At 42.5% G+C, this 23,915-nt stretch overlaps 1 protein-coding gene across 8 annotated transcripts in view; it reads right to left on the minus strand.

The window, feature by feature from the left end:
* The window catches only part of SORCS1 (sortilin related VPS10 domain containing receptor 1), a 495,821-nt gene that overhangs the window by 88,297 nt on the left and 383,609 nt on the right, over positions 1 to 23,915 (minus strand). For all 8 annotated transcript variants that reach the window (XM_040486379.1, XM_040486377.1, XM_040486376.1 and 5 more), the window contains exon 19: positions 5,554 to 5,740. In XM_040486379.1, the coding sequence (XP_040342313.1) occupies positions 5,554 to 5,740 (187 nt within the window). The remainder of the gene's footprint in view (positions 1 to 5,553; positions 5,741 to 23,915) is intronic.

Raw genomic sequence — 23,915 nt, forward strand, 5'->3', positions numbered from 1 at the left:
GATGAGCTTTGTTAGACATGCCAGTTCCATTCTAACGGGGTTCATTGTCTTTGTCTCTCTCACATATGAGTACTTAATATATTTTTATTTTTTTATTTAAAAAAAATTTTTTTTTAATGTTTATTTATTTTTGAGACAGAGACAGACAGAGCATGAATGGGGGAGGGTCAGAGAGAGGGAGACACAGAATCTGAAACAGGCTCCAGGCTCTGAGCTGTCAGCACAGAGCCTGACGCGGGGCTTGAACTCACTGACCGCGAGATCATGACCTGAGCCGAAGTCGGCTGGTCAACCGACTGAGCCACCCAGGTGCCCCATTAATATATTTTTAAAGTCAGAATATCAAAGTGAGGATGGTGCCTGTGTCCTCTTAATGGCAACAGTTGAATCCTCTTAGTGAAAAATGGTCACTAATTCATTCAATAGTTTTAGAGTGCTGCCATATGTCAGACATTATTCTAGGTGCTGGGGACACCTGGTACTTGGTGGGGCTTATGTATTATTGAGGGAGGCAGGCACTGAACACGCAAAGCAGGGGTACGTGACAGAGTGCTAGTTTTGTGTCTCAGAAGAAATGACATTGGAGCAGTGACCTGAATAAAGTGAAGGCGTGCACTATTTGTGATGCATCGGGGTGAGGGTAAAGCAAGTGCAAAATCTTGAGGAGGAAGTTTGCTCGCCATGTTTGAGGACTAGCAAGAAAGCCCAAGTGGCTGCAGGGGAGAAATGGAGGGAAAGAGTGGAAGCCAAGGAGACCTAGGATTCAGGACGCATAGCATGTTGGCTTTTAGGCCATGAAGTACGCATATGTGTGCATGGGTTCATTCAAATGTGTGCAATTTACCTTTCACATTCCCACCTTGTCCTCTTGTATTCATTTACTTTTTGTGCATTTGACATACCTAGTTTCTGCTGCCCCAAACCTAGTTTTTAAGCATCTCTTCTATGCACAGAGGGTGCAATCTGAGCTAGGGGAGCCGTGGAAGCGAAACTCCAGTCCCTGGAGGCCCCCAGCTGGCTGGCTGCACTCAATCCAGAGCTGAACAAGCTGGCAGAGGTAGCTCCATGACAAACGTGCCTGTGGTGCCGAAGAAGGGCGGCAGGTGGCACTGCATCACTCCATATGAATCTTTGCTGCAAGGTGGTTGAGGGAAATGGGAAATTACTTGTGTGAATCGGGTTTCCCTTCTCTTTTCTTGTTTAGTCCTAATGTGCTGCAGGAAGCAGCTGACGCCTGTGAAGCTGGACATCGTGCAAGCGCGTCTGTGTGTGTGTGTGTGTGTGTGTGTGTACACGTACAATTACACACACAATGATCATTTGGGACTGACTCTACCATTTGTCCTGGAGACCTCTGACTGTAGAATTGAATATTGTATGTGCGTTACGTTGATGTTTGTCTGAAATGTAAAAAAGCTCTAGGAGAAACTAAAGTAGTTCAAAGTATAAAGATGAAATCCTAAAACAGAGTCCCTTAAACTGCAATGTGCATACGGATTATACTAATCTGTTCAAGGCATATTATGGGCACATTTCTAGAAATTCCAATACAGCAGGTCTGGAACTAACACTGCATTATTATCATACAGTTCTGGGGTGGGTGACTCATTCAACCACGCTTTACAAAACTCAAGTCTAACATTTGCTGGCCAAGATAACAATGATGTGAAAAGTTGCAAAACTACATAGGTTTTCAACAAACTGATCACTTCACCCTAAGGTAAGAGCAGAAAGGCATCTGTAAATGGTACCTATGTTAGGAGGTAATTGCAGAGAGATCTAGAAAGTACTACAAAATCTAGCTCAACTACTTATTTTTAACCTTTCATTCTGCTAATCTGCACAGTATTCGGTGACTTTTTTCCTGCAAGTCTGCCTGAGATGGGGCAGCTTTCTGAACAGAAATGTGCGTGTCCTCTAAATTCTACCCGCTCCCACCAGCTGAGGCCAACACTGGCTGAACCACCACGTGTCCCATTAGTTTGCAAACTAGCAGAGCACAGTAAATACTATCCCCAAGAACTTTCTGTCAGGCTACCACAGACTACCCAACCTCCCAGTGGGAATGGCTCACCCACTCCTGGAAACTTTACAGCAGGCACATCCTCTCCACTTGTTTCTGATGACTTCTGCAAACCCGTATTAAAAACTAAAACAAGAACAAAACCAAAACTCTCTGATTTGGACTCAAATCACCTTTCTCACTTGGAGGGTAGAGAGAATCTTTCTTCAAGACAGGAAATGGGGGAGAATTCTGGGCAAAGGGGAGGGTGTTAGTGAGAGAAGCGGAGGGTAGGCTTGGCGAAATGACCTAAGGGTTGCTGCTCAGAACCCACTAAGTAGAAACGCACGTGCTACTTTGTGATGATGGGAAATCAAGCTTTGCTAGTTGACAGGTCACAGCATATTTTGCTTGAAAGAACCTTTGAGAAACAAGATGTGCGTTCCTCACATGACAGCAGAAAATCTAGGCTCAGAGAAATGGAGTGACTTGGCCAGGAGTTTGGGCCAACTCCCAACTCAGTCCAGTGTTTGGGTTTCGTTTTTTCTACAAAGACCACCCCCAGCCCTGCCCCCATACCCTGGTACTGTGGCTCAAAATGGCCAAGAGACCCTTCAGGTTTGAGATTTGGGGGAATGTTAATCAATTACGGTCTTGTTCTGACTTCGTCTTAGTATACAATGGTGTCAAAGCACTTCTCCCATCTTCGTTTGTTCCATCTGCAAGAAAGGGCCGATGTTGCCTGTCGTGGTACAAGTGTCAGGAGAAGCAAAGGAGGACATGTGCCTTTGCACAGTGACATGAACTTTAGGAGAGAAGTGGTGATGTGAGCAAATATGTCAGACCTGCCGAAACTGCTTATGACGGGGGTTTTAGATGTATGTGAGTTAAAGAAAGTTTAGGAAAAAATCCTGTTTTGATGCAGTTAGTAAAAAAGAGTTCATTCTTATCCCCAAGGCCAGGCTTAGAAAGGGTTCCATTACATGAAGTATGCTTATCCAACCACTTAACCCAAGATAAGCCTAACAAAATTGCGATCAGAACACAAAACTTTCCAGGGGCGCCTGGGTGGCTCAGTCAGTTAAGCATCCAACTTCAGCTCAGGTCATGGTCTTGTGATTTGTGAATTCAATTCCCGCGTGGGGCTCTGTGCTGACAGCTCAGAGCCTGGTGCCTGCTTCGGATTCTGTGTCTCCTCTCTCTGCCCTGCCACAACTTGTGCTCTGTCTCTATCAAAAATAAATAAATGTAAAAAACAAAAAATTAAAAAAAAAAAAGAAGAACACAAAATTTTCCATTACTAACCATCTGCCATTAAGGTGAAAGTCAAAGTACTGAGCCACTCACTCAACTAGGCTAATGCGAAAAAAAAAAAAAAAGCCACTGAACAAAGCAGTACATTTCTTCTAGAAGCCATGGCTTCAGCAACCTTTTATCTCTGTGCTGTTTTCCTTCCCAGGGTTGAGTAAGGTTGGGAGAAAACCAGGTTAGGGAGCTAGGTCTCAGAGGATCTGATCATGTTTAAGGGGTGAGGAAGAATCCATAGGGTGACCAAGAGACCAAGGTGTGGATGATCTATGGGAGAGCCTGAGAAACTGCGACACAAAGCTAGTGCTGAACTTGAGCTCGGTATTTACACATGGTTAGCATGTGGTAGATGTTTCATACACAGGCGAGATATGGAATAAAATCACTGTAATTTTTCAGGAGAGCCTGAATGGCTGTAAGGATAAAATCCCCCTTACAGAGTAAGCCATGGAAAAACGACAGGTTGCTGGGTAGGTGGCCATTCTCAGCAAAGGTACCAGCATTTGGGTGGCAAGTTAGTTTTGCTACTAATAACCAATGTTGGTGAGGTACTTCTGAGAGATTTTCTGATTATTCCTAAGTGAGAAAGATTATTTCTTAGCAAGAGACAACTCCAGAAAGTCCATACAGGACAGCCTGGGGTGGGGCAGTCATGGAGTCAGCAGGAAGGGAGCCTATGGAAGGCACCTTGAACCTATGTAGTGGTACAGCAAGGAGTTCATGTTCCTTCGGGACAATCTGTGAAGGAGTGGAGGGGATAAGGGTTGGTGGAGACAAGCTGCATCACTGACAAGACTGACCTCAGTGATCAAGAGCTGGCACTCCAGAGTCTGGCACACCTGAGTCTGCAGCCTGGCTTTGCCAGATAGTAGGTCTACAAATGCATTATTCAAATTCCCTGACACCCACAGCTCTTTGTAAGTAGGGTTTCTAATAGTGCCTACTTCCTCGGGTCATTTTGAGACGTGAGATCATACATGCAAAGAGCTTGCTTAGCACAAAAGTGGGCACATAGTAATTGCTTCATAAACTTTAGCTGAAAAGAGGCAGGAGGAGTGGGCACACTGGGAATCTTGTACAACTTTGCTTCAACCCAAAGGAGGGAGGATGCGTTTCTTCAAAGCCCTTTTGTCATGAGTGTACAGGAGAGAAAGATCAAGAATTACTGCTGAAATCCTCAGTAATTAACAATCACTTGGGGAATCCCTGGATACTCTTGTCCTCCCACTAGACCAAAGAAGCTTAAGAAAAAAAGATTCGAGTTGGTATGTTCTATACTCGGTTTAGTTTCATGGGCCAGGGGCAGGTGGGAGGCATGGGATACTGCCTGGCCTTAATATTCTTCGCTTAGAATTTGGAATTAGTTTGGACCAGGCTGTCCATAAAAGGAGCTTTCATTTTAGGAGGCCAGTGCCTTCTCCATTAGGCCACCAGGGCTTCACATAGCTACTTTCATTCTAAAGCAAAGCATTCTGTAGCAATCTAAAGATGTCCTAAGCCTGTTTGGGGATGCCCCCACCCCTGCCACAAGCGGCCTTCATGGCGCACGTTTGTACTACACGCAGCTTAGCAGCAGTCATGATGTCGTCAGACTTAACACATCTTTAGATTCCTCCGTGGGGCAAGCGCTTCGACACCTCTTGGAACTGCTTCGTAATACAGCTTCCACAACACTGTTTACACTCTTTCCCTCTCTTGACACCAACTTCTCTCTAGCACCGAATCATCACGGATAAAAGCCCAGGAAATACACTTTCAAAACAGGAGCACGAGTCTAAAAGAGTTATTAACAGTGAGGTGTATCATGGGAAGAGAAGAATAATGAGATGGGGAGAAATTCCATCACTAGTGCTAATTCTCAATGCAGTAGACTGAGCCATACACGGGAGTTGTTTTCAAACATTTCTTGCTTCAAAAAAAAAAAAAAAAAAGACAAATCCATATTCAGTCAAATAGCTCAGCAAATTGCTTAGGCCCAGCCGTAGACACAGGTGTTTGATCTCAGAAGCATCTGGAAGAGGCACAGGAAGTGCCATGAGACCAATTTCAGGCAACACAAATTCTAGGATTCTTCAAACTCTGTCCCCTGTTTTTATTTTCTCCCCATTTGGCTCTCTTATTCTCCTCTCCCCTTCTACTCAAAGATAACGTGTGAGCTGCTTCTAGATATGACATTTGGGGTTATATGTTAAAAGGACACAGCATTTAAAATATGTCATAAACCAACAACAGTAATAACATACAAGTTACATGTAAGTACAGGACGGCGCTGTCCGACCCCAGACCGTTGTCCACCTGCACCGTCACTCGGAAAATGCCCACGTTGTGATAGACATGTTTGATGCCATCTTCCATGGAGCTGAGGTTGACGTAAGACACTGCCACGCCATCACCAAAGTCCACTTGGATGAGTGTCCTCTGGACGTCACCCTGAAAAACAGCCCAACATCAGGAAAGGGGAGTTGGTGCTTGCTGCCTCCGCTCTAGGGGCTTCTCCTGGTTCCTGGCTCTGGGAAAATGGCAGACTCTGGCTCCCTCCTACAGCTGGGAGCACCTGTCTGTGTTTGACAGAATCCCTGTGACATTCCCTAGCAGACAGGAGCTTACCAAGATGGACGGTCTCCAAATCTGAAGGGCACTGATGACCGAAAGTTTCAAGGTTTGGAAAATTCAGTGTTCGTTAATCAGCTCTAATTTGATATTCAATTTCTCAGAGGGATTTGTTTATGCTCTTAGCATCCACGTGAATAAAAGGTATACACACACAGCTTTAAAAATTCAGCCTACCCCACATGGTCACAGACCTCTCCCATGTGTTCGGAACCCCTGGGCCCCTTATTTCTGGTTCCCTAACCATATAAGGAGAGGCATAAAAGACATCTTGCCTCACACCTGATATGACATTGGACTCAGCCCTGTTATTAAGAGAATAAAGGTTAATGCTTTCATACTTCAGCATTTTGTGCTATCAGAATGATAACATTTTATTCTTCACAGAATCTTAGTTGGGAGAGAAAAAAACAGGCCAATATTTGTCCATTTTACAGGTGGGGAAGCTGGACGTTTTAATGATCTGTTCAAGGTTAACATGGCTAATTAGCAGCAGAGCTGGATTTGAGCCCATCTCCCTGGATTTGCATCTCATTCATTACAGGTGGGTAGAACACTGATGGCTCCCTGTGCTTGGATCCCAGTGTGCCAGTAACAGGCTGCATGACTTTATGCATTCAGCCTCCTTTGGTGTCCATTCCCTCATCTATGAAATGGGCATAAGAATACCTTACTTTCTTAACTTGAAAGGTTGTTCTAAGACATGTGAGTTAATCAGTCATCTGTAAAACTCTGCTTCAAAATAAATTACTGTCAAAACAACGCAGCTGTGAAGGACCTGCCATAACCCTTTTTACAGCTGGACTGGAATCCTACCATTCTTTTTTTTTTTTTAATCATTTTTTTTTTTAACGTTTATTTATTTTTGGGACAGAGAGAGACAGAGCATGAATGGGGGAGAGGCAGAGAGAGAGGGAGACACAGAATCCGAAGCAGGCTCCAGGCTCCGGGCTGTCAGCCCAGAGCCCGACGCGGGGCTCGAACTCACGGACCGTGAGATCGTGACCTGAGCTGAAGTCGGATGCTCAACCGACTGAGCCACCCAGGCGCCCCTGGAATCCTACCATTCTAATATTCCCACCGGTAGGCCAGGAGAGGGAGGATCAGGTCTGCTTTATGAAATCCGGGACCTGTAAGAAAATTGCCTTTTGGAATAACAGCAGAGATTATTTAGGAACAAAGTTGCTTAGACCTTAACCACAAAAAACAGCTTCCTTCCCATGCAGCCCATCCTTTACCAAGTTTCAAGTTTTCTGTTTGTTTTCTTAGCTTTTCCCATTTTAACTGGGAGAAAAAAACCTAAAAGCAAACAAACAAACAAACACCTTTTAAATAAAAAATATTTTCGATTAAGTAAGGTTCATCTGGTATCATATTTTTTTGAAAAGGCCAAGTTTAAAATGCTGACATTTAAAAGGCTAATTCACAAGGAAAGGAAAAGCCGTTCAAATCCTATGAATCTCCATGACCTACTGTTCTGTTCTATGCCCAGCCAAGCACTGTGTGGGGGGCACACTGGCTAACTCTCAGTAGGGCATGGGCAAGAACTCTCCCCTAGGGTGGGAGAAAGAAACTCCATTCAGAACTACAAGACAGATTAGCCACAAGCCCAGACATGGTGCAGTTACCTGAATTCCCTTCACTAATAAATATAAATGTCAACCATTCTTGCTGACTTGTCCTTCATTTGCACAAATCAGACTGATCAATTTCTCATGCTGTTTCTGCTCATTTGTCTCATGTTTTCTGGATTTTCAACAGAGTTGCTGCCAGACAACCATAGGTATGGGCACAGAAGAAGAAACCACCTTAAGATCTCACATCATTTGGGACAAGTGTCCCAGGAATTATCAGGAATAGCTAGGGTTAACTGGGTTAACCGAGGAACAAGACAGGCAATATAATTTCTGAGAGGGTGAGAGGAAGCTAGCAGGAGAGCTCAAACAAACTAGTGCACAGGCACTTGAGTAGGAGGGAGGGGCAGGAAGGGAGAAAAGGAGAGACTGAGAGGGACAGTGAGGGAGGGGGAGAGAGAGGGGAAGGGGTGAGAGGGAGGGAGGGAAGGAGGGAGCCAGGGAGGGAGGGAGGGAGAGAGTTTGAGACAGAGACTGAGAAAGAAAGAGAAGTTTAGGAGCACATGGGTGGCCAGTCAATTAAGCATCAGACTTTTTTTTTTTTTTTTTAATGTTTATTTATTTTTGAGAGAGAGAGAGTGAGACAGAGTGTGAGCAGGGGAGGGCCAGAGAGAGAGGGAGACACAGAGTCTGAAGCAGGCTTCAGGCTCTGAGCTGTCAGCACAGAGCCCAATATGGGGCCTGAACTCCAGAGCTGCGAGATCGTGACCTGAGCTGAAGTCGGACACTTAACCCACTGAGCCAGTCAGGCGCCCCAAGTGTCCAACTCTTGATATCAGCTTAGGTCATGATCTTGTGATCAGGAGATCGGCCCCTCTTGTGGGAGCATGGAGCCTGCTTAGGTTTTTCTCTCTCTCCCTCCCTTCCTGCCCCTCCCCCACTCACAAGCGCGCCCGCTCTCTCTCTCTCTCTCTCTCTCTCTCTCAAATAAACATTTAAAAAATGTTAAAAAAAAAAAAAAAGAAAGCTGAAGGGTTCTTTGTGGAGACAGAATGGACATCAGGTAACAGTCACCATTTGCAAGAACACAGAGGGGAGATTCAGAGCTCAGCTGATTCTACCTTAGCCCCCACACAACTGGGAAAAGTATAACCTTGGCTGCCCCTGCTGGAGTCCACCTGCCTTGCCCTTCCTGTCTGGTATTCACCGCTCTGCTTTTGTGGGCCTGGATTTAAACCTCTTTCAGCACTTAAAACTCTTCCCAAGTTCTGTCTGGATGACTACTGTCTGTCATGTTAGCCTTCTGGCCTGACAGCATTCTTAATTATCCAGTCACGACAATGCTCCCCATGCATTTAATAGATAGATGAAAGAAGAGAGCCACGGTGTTGGGTCTAATGTATCAGCAGGGCTGACTTCACAGGGGAATCATGCTTTTAGGGTATTAGGTCAGGTATTAGGAAGATCTTTCTCTCTTTCTCTCCCTCCCTCCCTCTGACACGAGTGCAGGCCCCCGGGCTTGGTACTCTCCACCGGGAACCAAGAACTCTGAGGGGCCAAGGTAGCAGATTTTATTCCTGCTGTTGCAGCTTTGCCCACTCAAGCGGATCAAACCAGATGCCACACTTTTGCCCTCAGAGGCTCTCAGGTGCTTCCCAAGCCTAACACAGCTGTACCTGCCTCTCTTTGGGGCTCATCAGTCATCAGCCTCTGACTTCCTTGGGCTGAAATTACCATCTGAGACAGAGCTGCCAAGTCGTTTCAGAGAATGAGAAACAGGGCAAAGGCAAGAGAGCCTAAGTCCTCGATCACCATTTGATTAGGCACACTCCCCTACTCTGACTGGCTTTCTGGTCATTCATTCAACCAACCAATGAACCAACCAACCAACCAACTAACCAACCAACTAACCAACCAACCAACCAACCAACCAATTGAATGGTTGCTTACTGAATGTCTATCTTGTGTCAGGCATGAAATGGGAAAATGGTGGTAAGTAAATTACAACAAACCAAGCAGAACAGATGTGGCCTATCGTTTCAGTGAGACAGATTAAATAATCAAACCTACGTAAAAAGTTATTACAGGGAATGACATCGTGTTGCAAGTTGTACAGTCGGGAGAGGTGGAGAGCTGAAAATTGGATCTGATTGAAAATTTCCAGGAAAGCTTCCCAGATAAAGTTATATCTGAGCTGTGATGACCTGAAGGGAAGAAATAACTTATCTAAACAAAGGACACCAGTGACTGACATGGAGGTGAGGAGTCCAGGCAAGGGTGACAGAGGGAACCAGATGTGCAAACGCCCTGCAGCAGAAGGGGGGTGGTATAATCAAAAGAAGTTAAAGACACAGGAGGGACACATTATTAAATCAGACTGAAGGGGAGAAAAATTACATTTGGGAACTTGGGGCCTAGTTTCTGATTTTTATTTTGTTCCTAAGAGCAATGGGAAGCCATTAAAGTGAGGTTTAGTGGAAGACGGCATGATGATGGTTTTAATTCAAAAAGATCACTCTGGTTACAATATGGAGGGTGAATTGGAAGGAGGCCCAGGTATTCTGGGAAGCTAATTAGGGGGTAGCTCAGGGTAGATGATGGGAGATTGAGATATGAGTTGCAACAGGAAATTACATGTACCTTCCTGTCAAAATTAACTCCCATCATTTATTGGTTTTGAAAGCAGTGAATCTCAGATTTTGCTATCAGCATCTCTTGTAGAAATTAAAAGAAAAAATGCTGATGCCCAGTTACCACTCAAGACCCCTCCCTTCTTGGCTCGGGGCCTCTGGGGAAGATGCTCAGTGCTGCTGGGGTCTGAGAAGGTCCAAAGAGGATGTTGGGCTGTGCCGAAGGTTGAGGCCCGTGGGATCGGATGGTTGAATAGTAGGTTTTCTTGTCATTTAATCCATCTGCAGATGCATACAGCACGGCACCAGCTGATGCTATTCTCCTTCCATCTTGGCATGGTGGCGAAGCCTTCCCAGGATGTCTTCGAGGTCTAAGTGTGAAAGGTGCACCAACAAGGCCAGGAATGAAAGAACCGCACTTGTTGTTCAGTGTCTGGTGCACAATTACGTGCAAAAATTCCACACTATCTGTGGCCAAGATTAGTTAACTTCTGGAGGAAAACGAGTTGCTGGCTAATCCATAAGTAGTTGGTATGAACTCCTCGGTGCTAAGATGTGTCCTTACTGGCTGTGCCCTCAGTGCCTGATGCAGGGCCTGGAGATCATTCTTTTAATTCAACAAATTTGGACTATTGTCCATTTGTTTGTTCTCTGGAGTGCTTCCTTATATATTATCTCGGGTTGGCTGTCAGGAGTCCAGGGAGATAGCAAGGGAAGATGTTCTTTTGCTCTGCTACACCAGGAGGACTGGGGCACAGACTGGTTAAATAAGATGCCTGAAATCCCACAGCCAGTGAGACTTAAGGGTTTAAGATTATCTGTGGTTGAACTTTATCCACGCAGTTCAGTCCTTGGTGAACTTCCTTAATTGAAAGTTACTTGTAATCGCTTCCAGCGAGAGAGAAAGATGATAACGAAGGCAAGGCATCACTTTCTTTTCCTGTTAGACTCCATCCCTGGCTTTGGCTCCCCACCCCCCCTCACCCTGACAACAGCTTTGTTTAGAAGGGGAAATATGGATTGACGTGAACACCATACTACATTCTTATGTCTTCCTTCTGGTGAAGCAGTGTCACGTTGAAGCCATAAAGAGAATAGACAATATGGGGAACAAGAGGTACTCATAATTCAGCAGTCAGGAAAATGTGTGTATAATTGAGAGTTACTTCAATTCAATAAACCACAAATCATCATTCCTGAAATGGAACCTAGGCTGGCAAATATCTAGGCTACCAGATAATGTTTTTTAGACCTGCTGCCCTTTCGTCATATGCCCTGATATAGATATAGAACTATTAGCTCAAAAGATGTGCCCAAGAAAAGCACAAAAGCCACATGAAATCCATATGGGGATTCTACAAGGGCATCACTGACTTCTGTAATAGAAAAACAAATATATCAAATGGCCACTAAGGAGCCGAGATTAACCTGAGGAATGGAAGGTGTATGAACCTATCAGTTCCTGCAACATGGCTTGAGAGGAAAATGGGAAAACAAATGCTATAGTAACTCAACACTGACAGCCTCGTCCCAAGATGAGATTCCAAGACACTCCTGAAGGCATTATAGACTCACTGCAGATAGAAACTGGGCTCATATGTCAGAGTCTGGCCCCTGCAAAGCTCCAGCTTGCCTCAGCCTTCACGAAAATTCAGTTTTGAAAGGGAGCTTAAAGTTCATGTGGCACAAAGTACGATGCGGAGAATTGACTTGAGTATAACCCGTTGTTGTCACAAACAGAAACACAACAGATAACAGTATACGTACTATATGTGTGTGTTCTTACGAGCATAAAGGTGATGGTAAATGCAGTGCAGTCTGTTAACACTGACTCCATGGGGGGCAAAGAGATGTGAGGTGCAGACAGAGACCAGCACTTAGGATTAAAAGAGGGAGGGAGTAAAGAAGAGAAAGTAAAGACTTCACCAAATTTCAAAGGCGGGGGGTGGAGTATGGTACGACACAAGAAATACCACAAACCACACCATTCTATTTCTACCAGTAATGTAAATGTTTAAATGTTGATTAGGTATATGAGAAACAACCAGAAGGGGACACAGATTGATCATAGATTGATGAGGGAGTACAGCCAACTTTGGTCTTAGATTTCTGTTCTTTCTAATGCTCTTTGGACGACAAAGTACAATAAAAAAATCATCAGACAGCATTGAATGACAGAAACAAAAATAAGATATTTCAGCCCTTTCTAATACTAAAAATGTTTAGCAGAGTGGGGAGCACAAAGTAAAAGTAACCCACCTGTGCGTTGCATAGCCTACTCCCGGTAGGTTTAGTCAGACTCAGGTTAACAGAATCTCAACAAGAAACAGGAAAAGAGATCACTATGGTACACTGAGTCCTGGCTATCAAACAGGAGGTTTCTTCAGCTGGTGGAAATAAGTTCATGGGAGCAGTACTATCCACCTTGTGCTTATTCAGTAAGAGTGAGCTCTGGAAGGTGACTTCTTATATAAAATATGCAAGTAAGACTATTCTAGAACATCTCCTGGTAGTCGCTAAGAGAAAAGACAGCATTCCTTGAAAGTTCACTGTGGCAGAAATAATAACTGCTCTCTGTATAGTATCTCATTTAATCTTCAACCCCAAAAGACTGTTAAGATTTGCCTTGAGTCCCAAGACTAGTTTGAACCAAACTCTTCTTAACTCCAAGTTCAGCACTCCTACTACTGGTTCACAACTGAAACTATTTTATTGTGCTCATTCCCAGTGGGTGCTCTTGAAGAAAGGATTCACTCATATGTGAAACCAGAAAGCTTTTGTAAGTTCCAGTAGCTAAAACCCTCTAACGGAATGCCAACATGGATCAAATTCTTCATTAAATAGCAATGTAAGAGGAGCTCAGTATGATATGCCAGGTTCTGTAAAATACCATGGAAGCTGCAAAACTTCTTTGTGAACACCCTGCTGATGTGAGTGCTCAACAGAGTGAGGAGAACTCTAAACAAGAATCAACTGACATGACTGTGTTGAGCCTGCCCTTTTATAATGGTAAACTGAGTCCTTCCAGCACAGGATAACACTAGTCTGTAAGAAAAGACAGTTGCAAATGCCCTATCTTCTGTTCCTAAGCAAGTCTTGGATCTCTCTGGTATCCTTTTCAAGAGATGCTAGCATTACTGAAAGCTGAGACTGCCTCACTAGATCTGCTGGGAAAGTGTTTCCTGAATATGTGGTTCAATTCATGCTCTCTGGGTTTCTCTTCAGCTTAAAAACTTAGCTCTGGACACAATCTCAAGATACTTACATAGTGGCATGATTGCATAATTATAGAGTCAGCTCCTCCCCTTGTCTACTCAGAGATGATTTTCTCTGGCACAGGTGCCTCCCCAAATGTGCAGACCCCCACACCTCTTGCAAGAAAAGGTAGCAGCACTAAACTTGTACGCTCTGACCCGGAGGGAGAATATTCACACAAGGGAGGAGGCCGGTGCATATGGGGTTTTACATTTCACCGGAGAACTCAGGTCCAACAAGGTCAGTGATGCCAGAAGACCAGACTATGGATCCACCAAATCATTTGACTGGATACATATTTCACGTTCCCTAGGATGAAATACAGATGGCTGGGCCCTTCACTGAGGACTCTGATCCTTGGGATTTGCCTAGCTAAGTATCCAAACACTTCTGGATCTAATGCTCAGACCAAGAATTTCCAACTGGAACATTACAAAATGGTTTAATCCTTCATTTCCAAATGAGCCATAGCACCATGTGTTTGAAACGAACAGCAAATTTCCACATTCTCTTTTTATGTCTTCTGTACTTGGTGTCTGGCTTAGAATGGAACAGAATACCATAAGGCAGGAGGGACATTTGGCTTGTGTAAGCAGATCAATAACTATAAGCCAAGGTCTGCTTACTGCATCTAGACACTGTGGCAGATAGAGCTCATACTTGTGACCCATTATGTTTTAAAAACACTTTTTAGGTAATATAGGACATCAGTACATTATTACCACTACATCGTGGCTTTAGGAATCACCACAGCAAGCTTTGGTAGGAAAACTAGGGTGCCACCAAATGACAAAAATCATGTAAATATTTTTAAATAATTTTAAAAAATCAGTCTAAAGCATTCAGGTATGGAATAAGAGCAAAATGGTGCTTAAAAAAAGGAGTAGGGAGATTCCTTTAGGAATAAACTTATGCAATGAATTTTTCCTGCATATTTTTATGTAGTAAAATATATAATAGAAATATGTTAGGTTTGGGGCGCCTGGGTGGCTCATTCTTTTAAGCATCCGACTCTTGATTTCAGCTCAGGTCATGATCTCATAGTTCATGAGATCGTTCTCCATATCAGGCTCTGTGCTAACACTGCGGAGCCTGCTTGGGATTCTCTCTGTCCTCTCTCTGCCCCTCCCTTGCATGTGCATTCTCTCTCTCTCTCTCTCTCAAAATGAAAAAAACTTAGAAAATACTTTATAGAAATATGTTAGCTTAATTAGAAGAAGGAAGAAAAAAGAGAGAAAGTCATGGAAAATTCATAAAGAAAATGTAGGAAACACATCAAATGAGGAAAAAGAAAATTCAAATTGCTCATAATTGTATCACCCAGAGATGACATTGTTAGATTGGAGAATGTTATAGTAACCAATGAGAAGCACTTGAACATGTGCAAATGCGTAGACACACACACACACACACACACACACACACACACACACACACAGAGACACACACACAATCCTGGAATCATTATACTGTTTTATGTTATGCTTTCAAAATTTCTAAATAGCGTTCAAAACTTTTTTATCTAGCATCACTTGCTAGACTTAACCAAAATCATAAGATCTTATCTCTGAAATGGATATGATTTCTTGCCCCAGATGCTTACTTCCTCACTTTTCCAAATTATTAGGTTCTTGAGAGATCTAAGTGACTTTATAGAGGTCTACGGAGTACTGTATGAAGAAGAAGTGCCCTACAGAGTCAGCTGGTAACTTGGGAGTTGGAAGACTCTGGTTACATGCCCTTTGAAATGCAATTTACGTTTGAACCTCAATTTCTTTACTTATAAAAATAGGCAGAATGACCATGAGCCAAATCATCAAATTTAGGGTAGGTGACCTGCTATTTTTCATAATTGTATTATTCTTGTTATGGGCATTAGTGAAGATCCACTCATATTCCAACACCCCTTCAGGCTGCTAAAATTGATCTCAGCTCTTAGGTGAAGATGCATAGTTCATTCAAGTGCTACTGGTCACAAGGTGGAGACTGTCCACGCACACAAATGGTGGATCACACTAGGGGCACCTGGGTGGCTCAGCCGGTTGAGCGTCCGACTTTGGCTCAGGTCATGATCTCACAGTTTGTGGGTTCGGGCCGCACATCGGGCTCTGTGCTGAGAGCTCGGAGCCTGGAGCCTGCTTCCGATTCTGTCTCCCTCCCTCTCTGTCCCGCCCCCACATGTGCTCTGTCTCTCCGTGCCTCTTATAAATAAAGAAAACTAATAGAAAAAATTAAAATTAAAAAAAAAATGGTGGATTACACTAAGGAAGGAGCTGATAAGGCAAAGTCATGCAATAATAAATGACAAAGTGCAAAGCCAGAAACCTGAGGAAGCTGCACACTTGGGCAAACCTTGCATGGTTGGGTGAAGTTCTCCTTCAGGGGTAGTGGCCAGCCGTGTGAATGAAATGGGGCACTGGTGTTGTAGGGCCTAAAGCAGACAGGCTGAGAGACTGAAACTCTCGGTAATGAGCCAGGTGTCGCTCTTTGCTTGTCAAGGCAAAGTGCTTTGCAAACACTGATTCCCTGAAACCCTAAAGAATAGCAACACCCCAATGTATGTGGACCAGTATTGAGGGAAGGAAAAGTGGAGCCTTAGAAAGAGCTGCTAAAAGGGGCACCTGGGTGGCTCAGTCGGTTAAGCATCTGACTTCGGCTCAGGTCATGGTTTGCGGGTTTGAGCCCCACATCGGGCTCTGTGCTGATGGCCCAGAGCCTGGAGCCTGATTCAGACTGTGTGTGTGTGTGTGTGTGTGTGTGTGTGTGTGTGTGTGTGTGTCTCTCTCTGCCCCTCCCCCAATCACGCTCTGTCTCTCTCTCTCTCTCTCACTCAAAAATAAACAAACATTAAAAAAAAAAAAAAAAAGAGCTGGTAACCAAGCCAACCTGAACTTCAGATGCTAGGCCTCTGGCTAGAGACAACCTATATTGCCCGCCTCATTTCCCTCTTTCTTTTTTAACTTGAAGCAGCAAGGGAGAAGAAATCAAGTGGCTCAGTTACCTTGCTAGAGTCAAAGAGAATAAAGCTGAATAGAGTATGGGATAATACATGAGAAAGCCTCTTAAGTCCCCACGGCTCATTGAAATCAGCTCCTGTTCCTTTGTGTGAAAGGAGAAAACAGCCGAGGCTTCTGAGTCCGCCCTGGGCTGGCTTAGACACTGATACCTGTCTAGACTGAACACTGCCTACTAACTCTTTGTGCCATTTCTAAAGGCCCCAATTTTCCCCCAGATGAAAAAGTAGGTCAAATTCCTTTACGACTTCAACAAATGAGGTTCTCACAGAAAATTTTATCAAGAGTCATGTTCTCTATCATCCGACGGCTGGGAGCATCCTGCAATATTTATGAAGTGTTATTACACTGTGGTTACTTTTATGCTGCCATAAGTCTTTCAATGTATGTGAAATTACAGATCATTGAAATCCATTTAATGAGGACACAGCCTTCATGTTTTGAAGTTAAATCTCACCGAAGAAGTTATAATCATGAATTTTCCTTATTAAGTTCCAGTCTTTGTATGTAAATTGAAGTATTAAGACAATGAGATACAGATCAAAGTTTTAATTTTAGTCCCTTGCCTCAGATTTAATTTAAAAGTCTTAAATTATGCAGCGAATTGCATCTCCTTATTCTTACAGCTGTTTAAAACAGATTTAATTATCTTCTGTAACAGACACCATTTCTGCCTATAGTCTTCTCCAATGAATGCCTTCCAAATGGGTTTTGTTGAGTTCTTAAGACTGATTAGGCTCTCTGCCATCCATCTTTTTTTTTTTTTTTCAACGTTTATTTATTTTTGGGACAGAGAGAGACAGAGCATGAATGGGGGAGGGGCAGAGAGAGAGGGAGACACAGAATCGGAAACAGGCTCCAGGCTCTGAGCCATCAGCCCAGAGCCTGACGCGGGGCTCGAACTCACGGACCGCGAGATCGTGACCTGGCTGAAGTCGGACGCTTAACTAACTGCGCCACCCAGGCGCCCCTCTCTGCCATCCATCTTATGCCTTCAGGTTCTTGCATTGGATTTCTCCAGGAAGCCGAGTTATTGCACTGAGAAGTCTATAGGCTCATTAGGTGCTCATTAGTGGTCCAGAGAACATCCATCTTAAACAAGTCTCCAGACAGAGGGATGCCACCTGTCATTGGATACTTGGATCTCAGGGCAAAACACCTTTGATAGGCTCCCTTAAATTCAGGTGTGGTTGGAAAATGTTTGGCTAGTCAGATATAACTTTATGGACAGTTTCTCTCCCCTTTTGGTTGGTCTCTGGATTAACTATTCTTTGTCCCCAAGGAAACAGTGATGCATAAATGCAGAGTGTATATGTATATGTGTTCTTTAAAATTTGTTTTTAATACTTATTCATTTTGAGAGTGAGAGAGACAGAGCATGAGCAGGCGAGAGGCAGAGGGAGTGGGAGACACAGAATCCGAAGCAGGCTCCAGGCTCCGAGCTGTCAGCAAGGAGCCTGACGCGGGTCTCGAACTCACAGACTGCGAGATCATGACCTGAGCTGAAGTTGGACGCTCACACGACTGAGCCACCCAGGCCCCCCTGTATGTTCTTGTGTTAGCCACAATGAGGGAGTCTGCAGTGGAAGAAATATTGTCTCCTTTGCCTTGTTGCTTCTGGTGAAGGATCCTTCATTAGAGTACTTTGGGAGAGAACATGAAAATGGCAATGACGGAGTTTCTGACAATAGGGGCTTTTCCTCAACTTTAACAGACTTATGTGGTTCTCTGAGTAACAGGTGGGGGAGCCAAGCTTTGGGAGTTTGAACCAGCTGTGTTACACAGCCCTTTCTGTCACCTAGATGTGGAGGGTGGCCTCACATGCTATTTGAAGGACACCTTCCATTTCCTGCACATGTCAAGTCTGCACAATTTTTACTCCGACACATACAAGCCAGCATCAGTGTACCTAGCCTTTGAGAATCTTCCGTCACTAAGACGTTCTCTTCTTCGCTCTGATGTTAGCAAGGTTTTCATTGATATTCTTTTTTTTTTTTAATTTTTTTTCAACGTTTATTTATTTTTGGGACAGAGAGAGACAGAGCATGAACGGGGGAGGGGCAGAGAGAGAGGGAGACACAGAATCAGAAACAGGCTCCAGGCTCTGAGCCATCAGCCCAGAGCCTGATGCGAGCCTGACGCGGGGCTCGAACTCACGGACTGCGAGATCGTGACCTGGCTGAAGTCGGACGCTTAACCGACTGCGCCACCCAGGCGCCCCGATATTCTTATGTTAGAATTAGGACAAGCATTAGTACAGAACAAAGGAAGGGATTTAGATTTCAGATGAAGAGTTAAACATGTTTTGGATGTGATGGAAAATTTAAGAGTCTTTTCCTTTTAAGTTTGGGCTTCATCTCTATACTCCTTAGGGAAGCCTATCCAAATCCACACACGCTGACTGAGTTCTATCCATGTGTTAGGCGCATTGAGAAGAGATGTTGGGCCTACAACCAATCATGGCATGATTCACACCTTAACGGCATTTATTGTGTGGTGGGGGCTGCCAAGAATATTATTACAATATAATGCAGTAAACTAAATTGTATGTTTGTTTTCAATGAATATAAAATGTTTATTATTTTATATTTCATGTGGTTAGATTGTTATTTGAAACTTGATACAGCAGAGACCCTTGTTCACCAAAAACACGGATCTCTACAAAATGAAATAGGTCTACTCATAAATGAAAAGTACATGCTATAAACTTGGAACTTAGTAAAATATGTGTTGGAGAACCAATAAATACACACGATAACTATTTGGTGGCACAGTTGATTCCTCAGGCCATTCAAACTTCACTTGATATGTACAGGAGGTGGAGCCTACATGGAGGGGCTTGTATGTAAATAACTGGGGCAAAGAACGGGGCATGATATCAGTCCCTAGCCCTACCCAGTCCAATAGACAGAAGACAAGCCTATAGGAGAAAACTGAATTATGAGTAAGCCAGGAGACACATAGGCCTAATCCGTGGTGTCCAAATGACAAAATATCATACCAAACTGGAGAGTCTCATGCCTATTTCTGCATTAATCACACTGTAGTGTAATTATCAGAATGTAGTGGGGACTTCTTGGCCCCTTTGGTACCTTGAGGACTTGTTACTTTAGAAGCATCAGAAGCTTGGTAGTAATGTCCCTACTGTTGTGAAAAATTGGCACTAGGTATGGTGGCAAGAGCCTAATACTGTATTTAAAGCGAATTTAGGAGTGTCAAATTCAAATGAGAAGCGGATTCAGAGACTTTGAGGGGGATAATACAGACCGCGTGTGGTGCCAGTGGCATATGTCAGGGGTTTTGTTTGTTTCTGTTTTGGATTTGATTAAATAATTCTTCTAATCTAATTCATACCCAAGACTCTGGAGAAGTTGGGCATACATGGAGGACAAACTCTCTGAGTCCTGCATTCATGTCCTATATTTCCAATATTCTTCATAATGGATAAAACAATACCAGATACATAGAAGCCATTCAATACAGATAGAATTTTACAAAGAGAAGGAAACCTAGAAAGGATTTGGGATCTCTGGTTGCTAAAATGGTCTTCAACAAATTGATCGCAAGCCATAATATTCTCAGAAAATCCAGGAGGAAAATTTTGGCTTTATATATGACCAGTGTGTAAGAATATAGCAGCAGCCATAAGCCAGACTGGCTAGGGCATAGAAAATTTTGCCTATTTTTTCTACTTCTTGGTCTTTGTTACCATGTGTCTCCAGGGAAGTATTTCTAGGGAACATTAGAAACTACATGAGGTCCGTTCCCAGAACTTGGCGCTTTCCACCAGAGGGAAGTAATAAAAAGGCCAGATACCATACAGCCTGGATCTGACTCCTGACTCTATGTGTAAGTAGCTGTGGGATCTCAGGTAAGTTACACTGCCTTTCTGTGCATTAACTGGGCTATCTATAAAATGCAATGAGGAGGGTAACACCTACTCCCCTAGGGTTGCTGTGGGATCTAAATGAAATAATACAAGAAAACATTCACAAACTGGACTACACTCAGTGTTCATTAAAGGCTGGATATCCAAATTGTTGTCACTGTGTTACATTTATCAATGTTCCCCAGCTTCTCAGCGACACTCTACTTTCCTTTACTTTGTATGCCTGATCATGAGCATCACCCAAGCCTATGTATATAACCCAGAGATTAATAGAGAAACCGGGTGCTTCTGTAAGGACAGTTTGTGAACATCAGCACAGAATCCCACAGCTGCATTTGAGGTCCCCAGGGCCTCTTGATGTGGGGACAGTCTTTTTGGCTTGTACTTTGCACTCGGAGACAAGAGCATCAAGGGGCCAGGTCTGACAGCTGAAGATAGCAGATTTCTTTCTGGCTGCTGTAGCTTTGCCCACTCAAGTGGAATGAACTAACTTGTTACTTTTTTTTTCCCCTTTGTGCGCCTAGAAGGCATGAATTTACACATCTTAGAACCAGATTCCCCAATCTGTTCTCACATCACTCAGCCAGTCTGAGATGCCTGATGATCTTTGTTACATAGAAAGCAAAGGTGAATGGATGAGAGCCTGGCCTCTGTCCCTGGAGGGTGTACAAAGGCCAGAGCCGACCAGGCGTAAGTTCTTGTTTCAGACCTTGCGCTATTGTGCTATTAGAAATGGAACAAAACTCTGAATTCTGAAGCCTGCTTCCACACAAACATCTGCTGCTTCAAAAGATCATGTCCTTCTATCATCATAACCAGGTTCCTTATATCTCTGGGAAAGATGACTTCATGCTCACTATACAGGGAAGTATAGAATATAGGATTGACCCAGGAAGTACATCCTTTCCTAAATGTCCCCAAAGTTTTCTTTCCGTTTTCTTTTTTTTTCCCTAAAGACCTAAATACAAAATGTACAGATAAATGCTATTTGAATTTCTCAAATGATTTTTAAGTAAGCTGTTTGTCGAGCATTAAAAGACATAAAGAAAAAATAAGTAAATCAAATATATGACTTGATTTTTTTTTTTACAAAATGAATGTATCCATTAATCAATGAAAAAAATTGAAAATTTCCAGTACCCCCAAATCCCAGGGTAACTGTCACTGTCACTTCTGTTACCATAAATTAGCTTTGCCTACTTTTGCAGCTTAATTAAACAGAATCACATGATACATACATTTATATATATATGTATACATGTATTTTTTTTTCTCAGTCTGATTTCTTTACTGTAATAGTGGATATGAGACTCATCCAAGTTTATGTAGGGAGGAATAGTTTGTTCTTTTTCATTGTTGTACCGCATTCCATTTTATAAGTATAATGTAACTTATTTCTTGATGACACTGTTGATACATGTTTGTTTCCAGTTTGACCTCTTATGAGTAAGTCCGCCATGTATATTATTTTCCACATATTCTGGTGCATATTTGTATGCATTCTGATGAGTGTACACTTAGGAGTAGAAATCTTGGGTTATAGTCTGCACATATATTTACAGAACAGTACAGTGATTAGTAGTTAATGTCAAACAGATCTCTAAAACTGTAACAATCCATGCTCCAAGCACTATTGTATGAATGACCAGTTACTCCAACAATAATACTTGTTATTATTAGTGTTTGAAAATGTTAATCTTCTGATAGGTTGATAGTAATATCTTATTTTAGTTTTCAGGTGTGTTCCTGATGAGCAGTGATGTTGAGAATTTTTTCATATGCTTATCACCTATTTGGTTGTCCTCTTTGAGAAGTCCATTTAAGTCATTTGTGCATTTTCTAGCTAGTTGCCAGAATTTTTGTAGAATTGATTGTAGAATTCATTTATAATTTTCTGGGCATGAGTCCTTTATTAAACTTATGTATTGCAAATAACTTCTTACCCTCCAGGGCTTACCTTTTTATTTTCTAAATAGTGTATTTTCAAGAAAAGAAATTCCTAATTTTAATATAGTCTAATCAAACCATATTATTCTGTATATTTAGTACGTTTCATTTCCCGTTTTAAAACAATCTCTGCTTAACAATACTCTTCTGCATTTTCTTTTTTTTTTTTTTTTCAATGTTTATTCATTTTTGGGACAGAGAGAGACAGAGCATGAACGGGCGAGGGGCAGAGAGAGAGGGAGATACAGAATCGGAAACAGGCTCCAGGCTCTGAGCCATCAGCCCAGAGCCCGACGCGGGGCTCGAACTCACGGACCGCGAGATCGTGACCTGGCTGAAGTCGGACGCTTAACCGACTGCGCCACCCAGGCGCCCCCTTCTGCATTTTCTTTAAACACTTTAGTTTTATCTTTCAAAATGAGATGGACAACCCAGTTGCAATTATTTTTGTGTTAAGAGAAATCAAGATTCACGTATTCCCACGTGGACTTTGATGGCAATGCACTGTGTATTGAAAAGATAATTTATCTACTCTACTACAGTGTATCATTTGTCACAAAGAGTATGATGTGTGTATATATACACACACACACACACACACACACACATGCATATATATGTATGCGTGTATTTCTTGACTCACTATTCCCTCTCTTGATCAGCTTGGATATATAGGATATATATACATATATACATATATATACACACACACATACATATACATACATATATACATATATATACATATATGTATATACATACCACATACACACACACATATATATGTATATATGTGTGTGTACATATATGTGTGTATATATGTATACATATATATGTATCTTGACACGTTCTTAATTACTATAGCTTTATAATAAATTTTGATATCTGTAATGTAAACCGTCCAGTTCTGTGAGTCATCTTTAAGATTATCTTTGCTATTCTTGAGCCCTTGCTTCTTCATATAAGTTTTGTGATCATGCAATTTTCACCCACAAATATATGCTGGGACTTCAGTGAAATCGCCTTGAATATAAGACCAATGAGGGGGAAATTGGCATCTTTTCATAACCTTGCATGTTTCAATTCACAATCATAGTATATTTCACTACACATTTTATGTTTTTAAAAATTTTTTCCAAATGTGTTGTAGTGTTCTGGGTAGATCTATTGAAAATAAGGTGTTAGTTTTGTTTGTAGGTATGCATTATATTTTAATGTCATTCATTCCTTTATTCATTCATTCGTTAATTTAAATTCAAGTTGGTTAACATATAGTGTAGTATTGGTGTCAGGAGTACAATTTAGTGATTCATCACTTACATATAACACCCAGTGCTCATCCCAACAAATGCTCTCCTTAATGCCCATCACCCATTTAACCCATCCTCCCGCCCAAAACCCCTCCAGCAACCCTTAGTTTGTTCTCTATGTTTAAGAATCTGTTATGGTTTGTCTCCCTGTCTGTTTTTTATCTTATTTTTCCTTCCCTTCCACCATGTTCATATGTTTTGTTTCTTAAATTTTTATAAAGTATATTATATATAATTATATATAATATATGATTTTTAATTGGTTCAGAGGATTTATATGCCCAATTATCAAGACTTACTCTAAATCTAGAGTACTTAAAATGTGTTTGAATGATCAATTAACACAGGTTTGAAAATCAAAACCAATGGAACACAG

Source organism: Herpailurus yagouaroundi, unplaced genomic scaffold, assembly GCF_014898765.1.
Source record: "Herpailurus yagouaroundi ecotype Mexico unplaced genomic scaffold, PumYag 163, whole genome shotgun sequence".
Classification (NCBI taxonomy): Eukaryota; Metazoa; Chordata; class Mammalia; order Carnivora; family Felidae; genus Herpailurus; species Herpailurus yagouaroundi.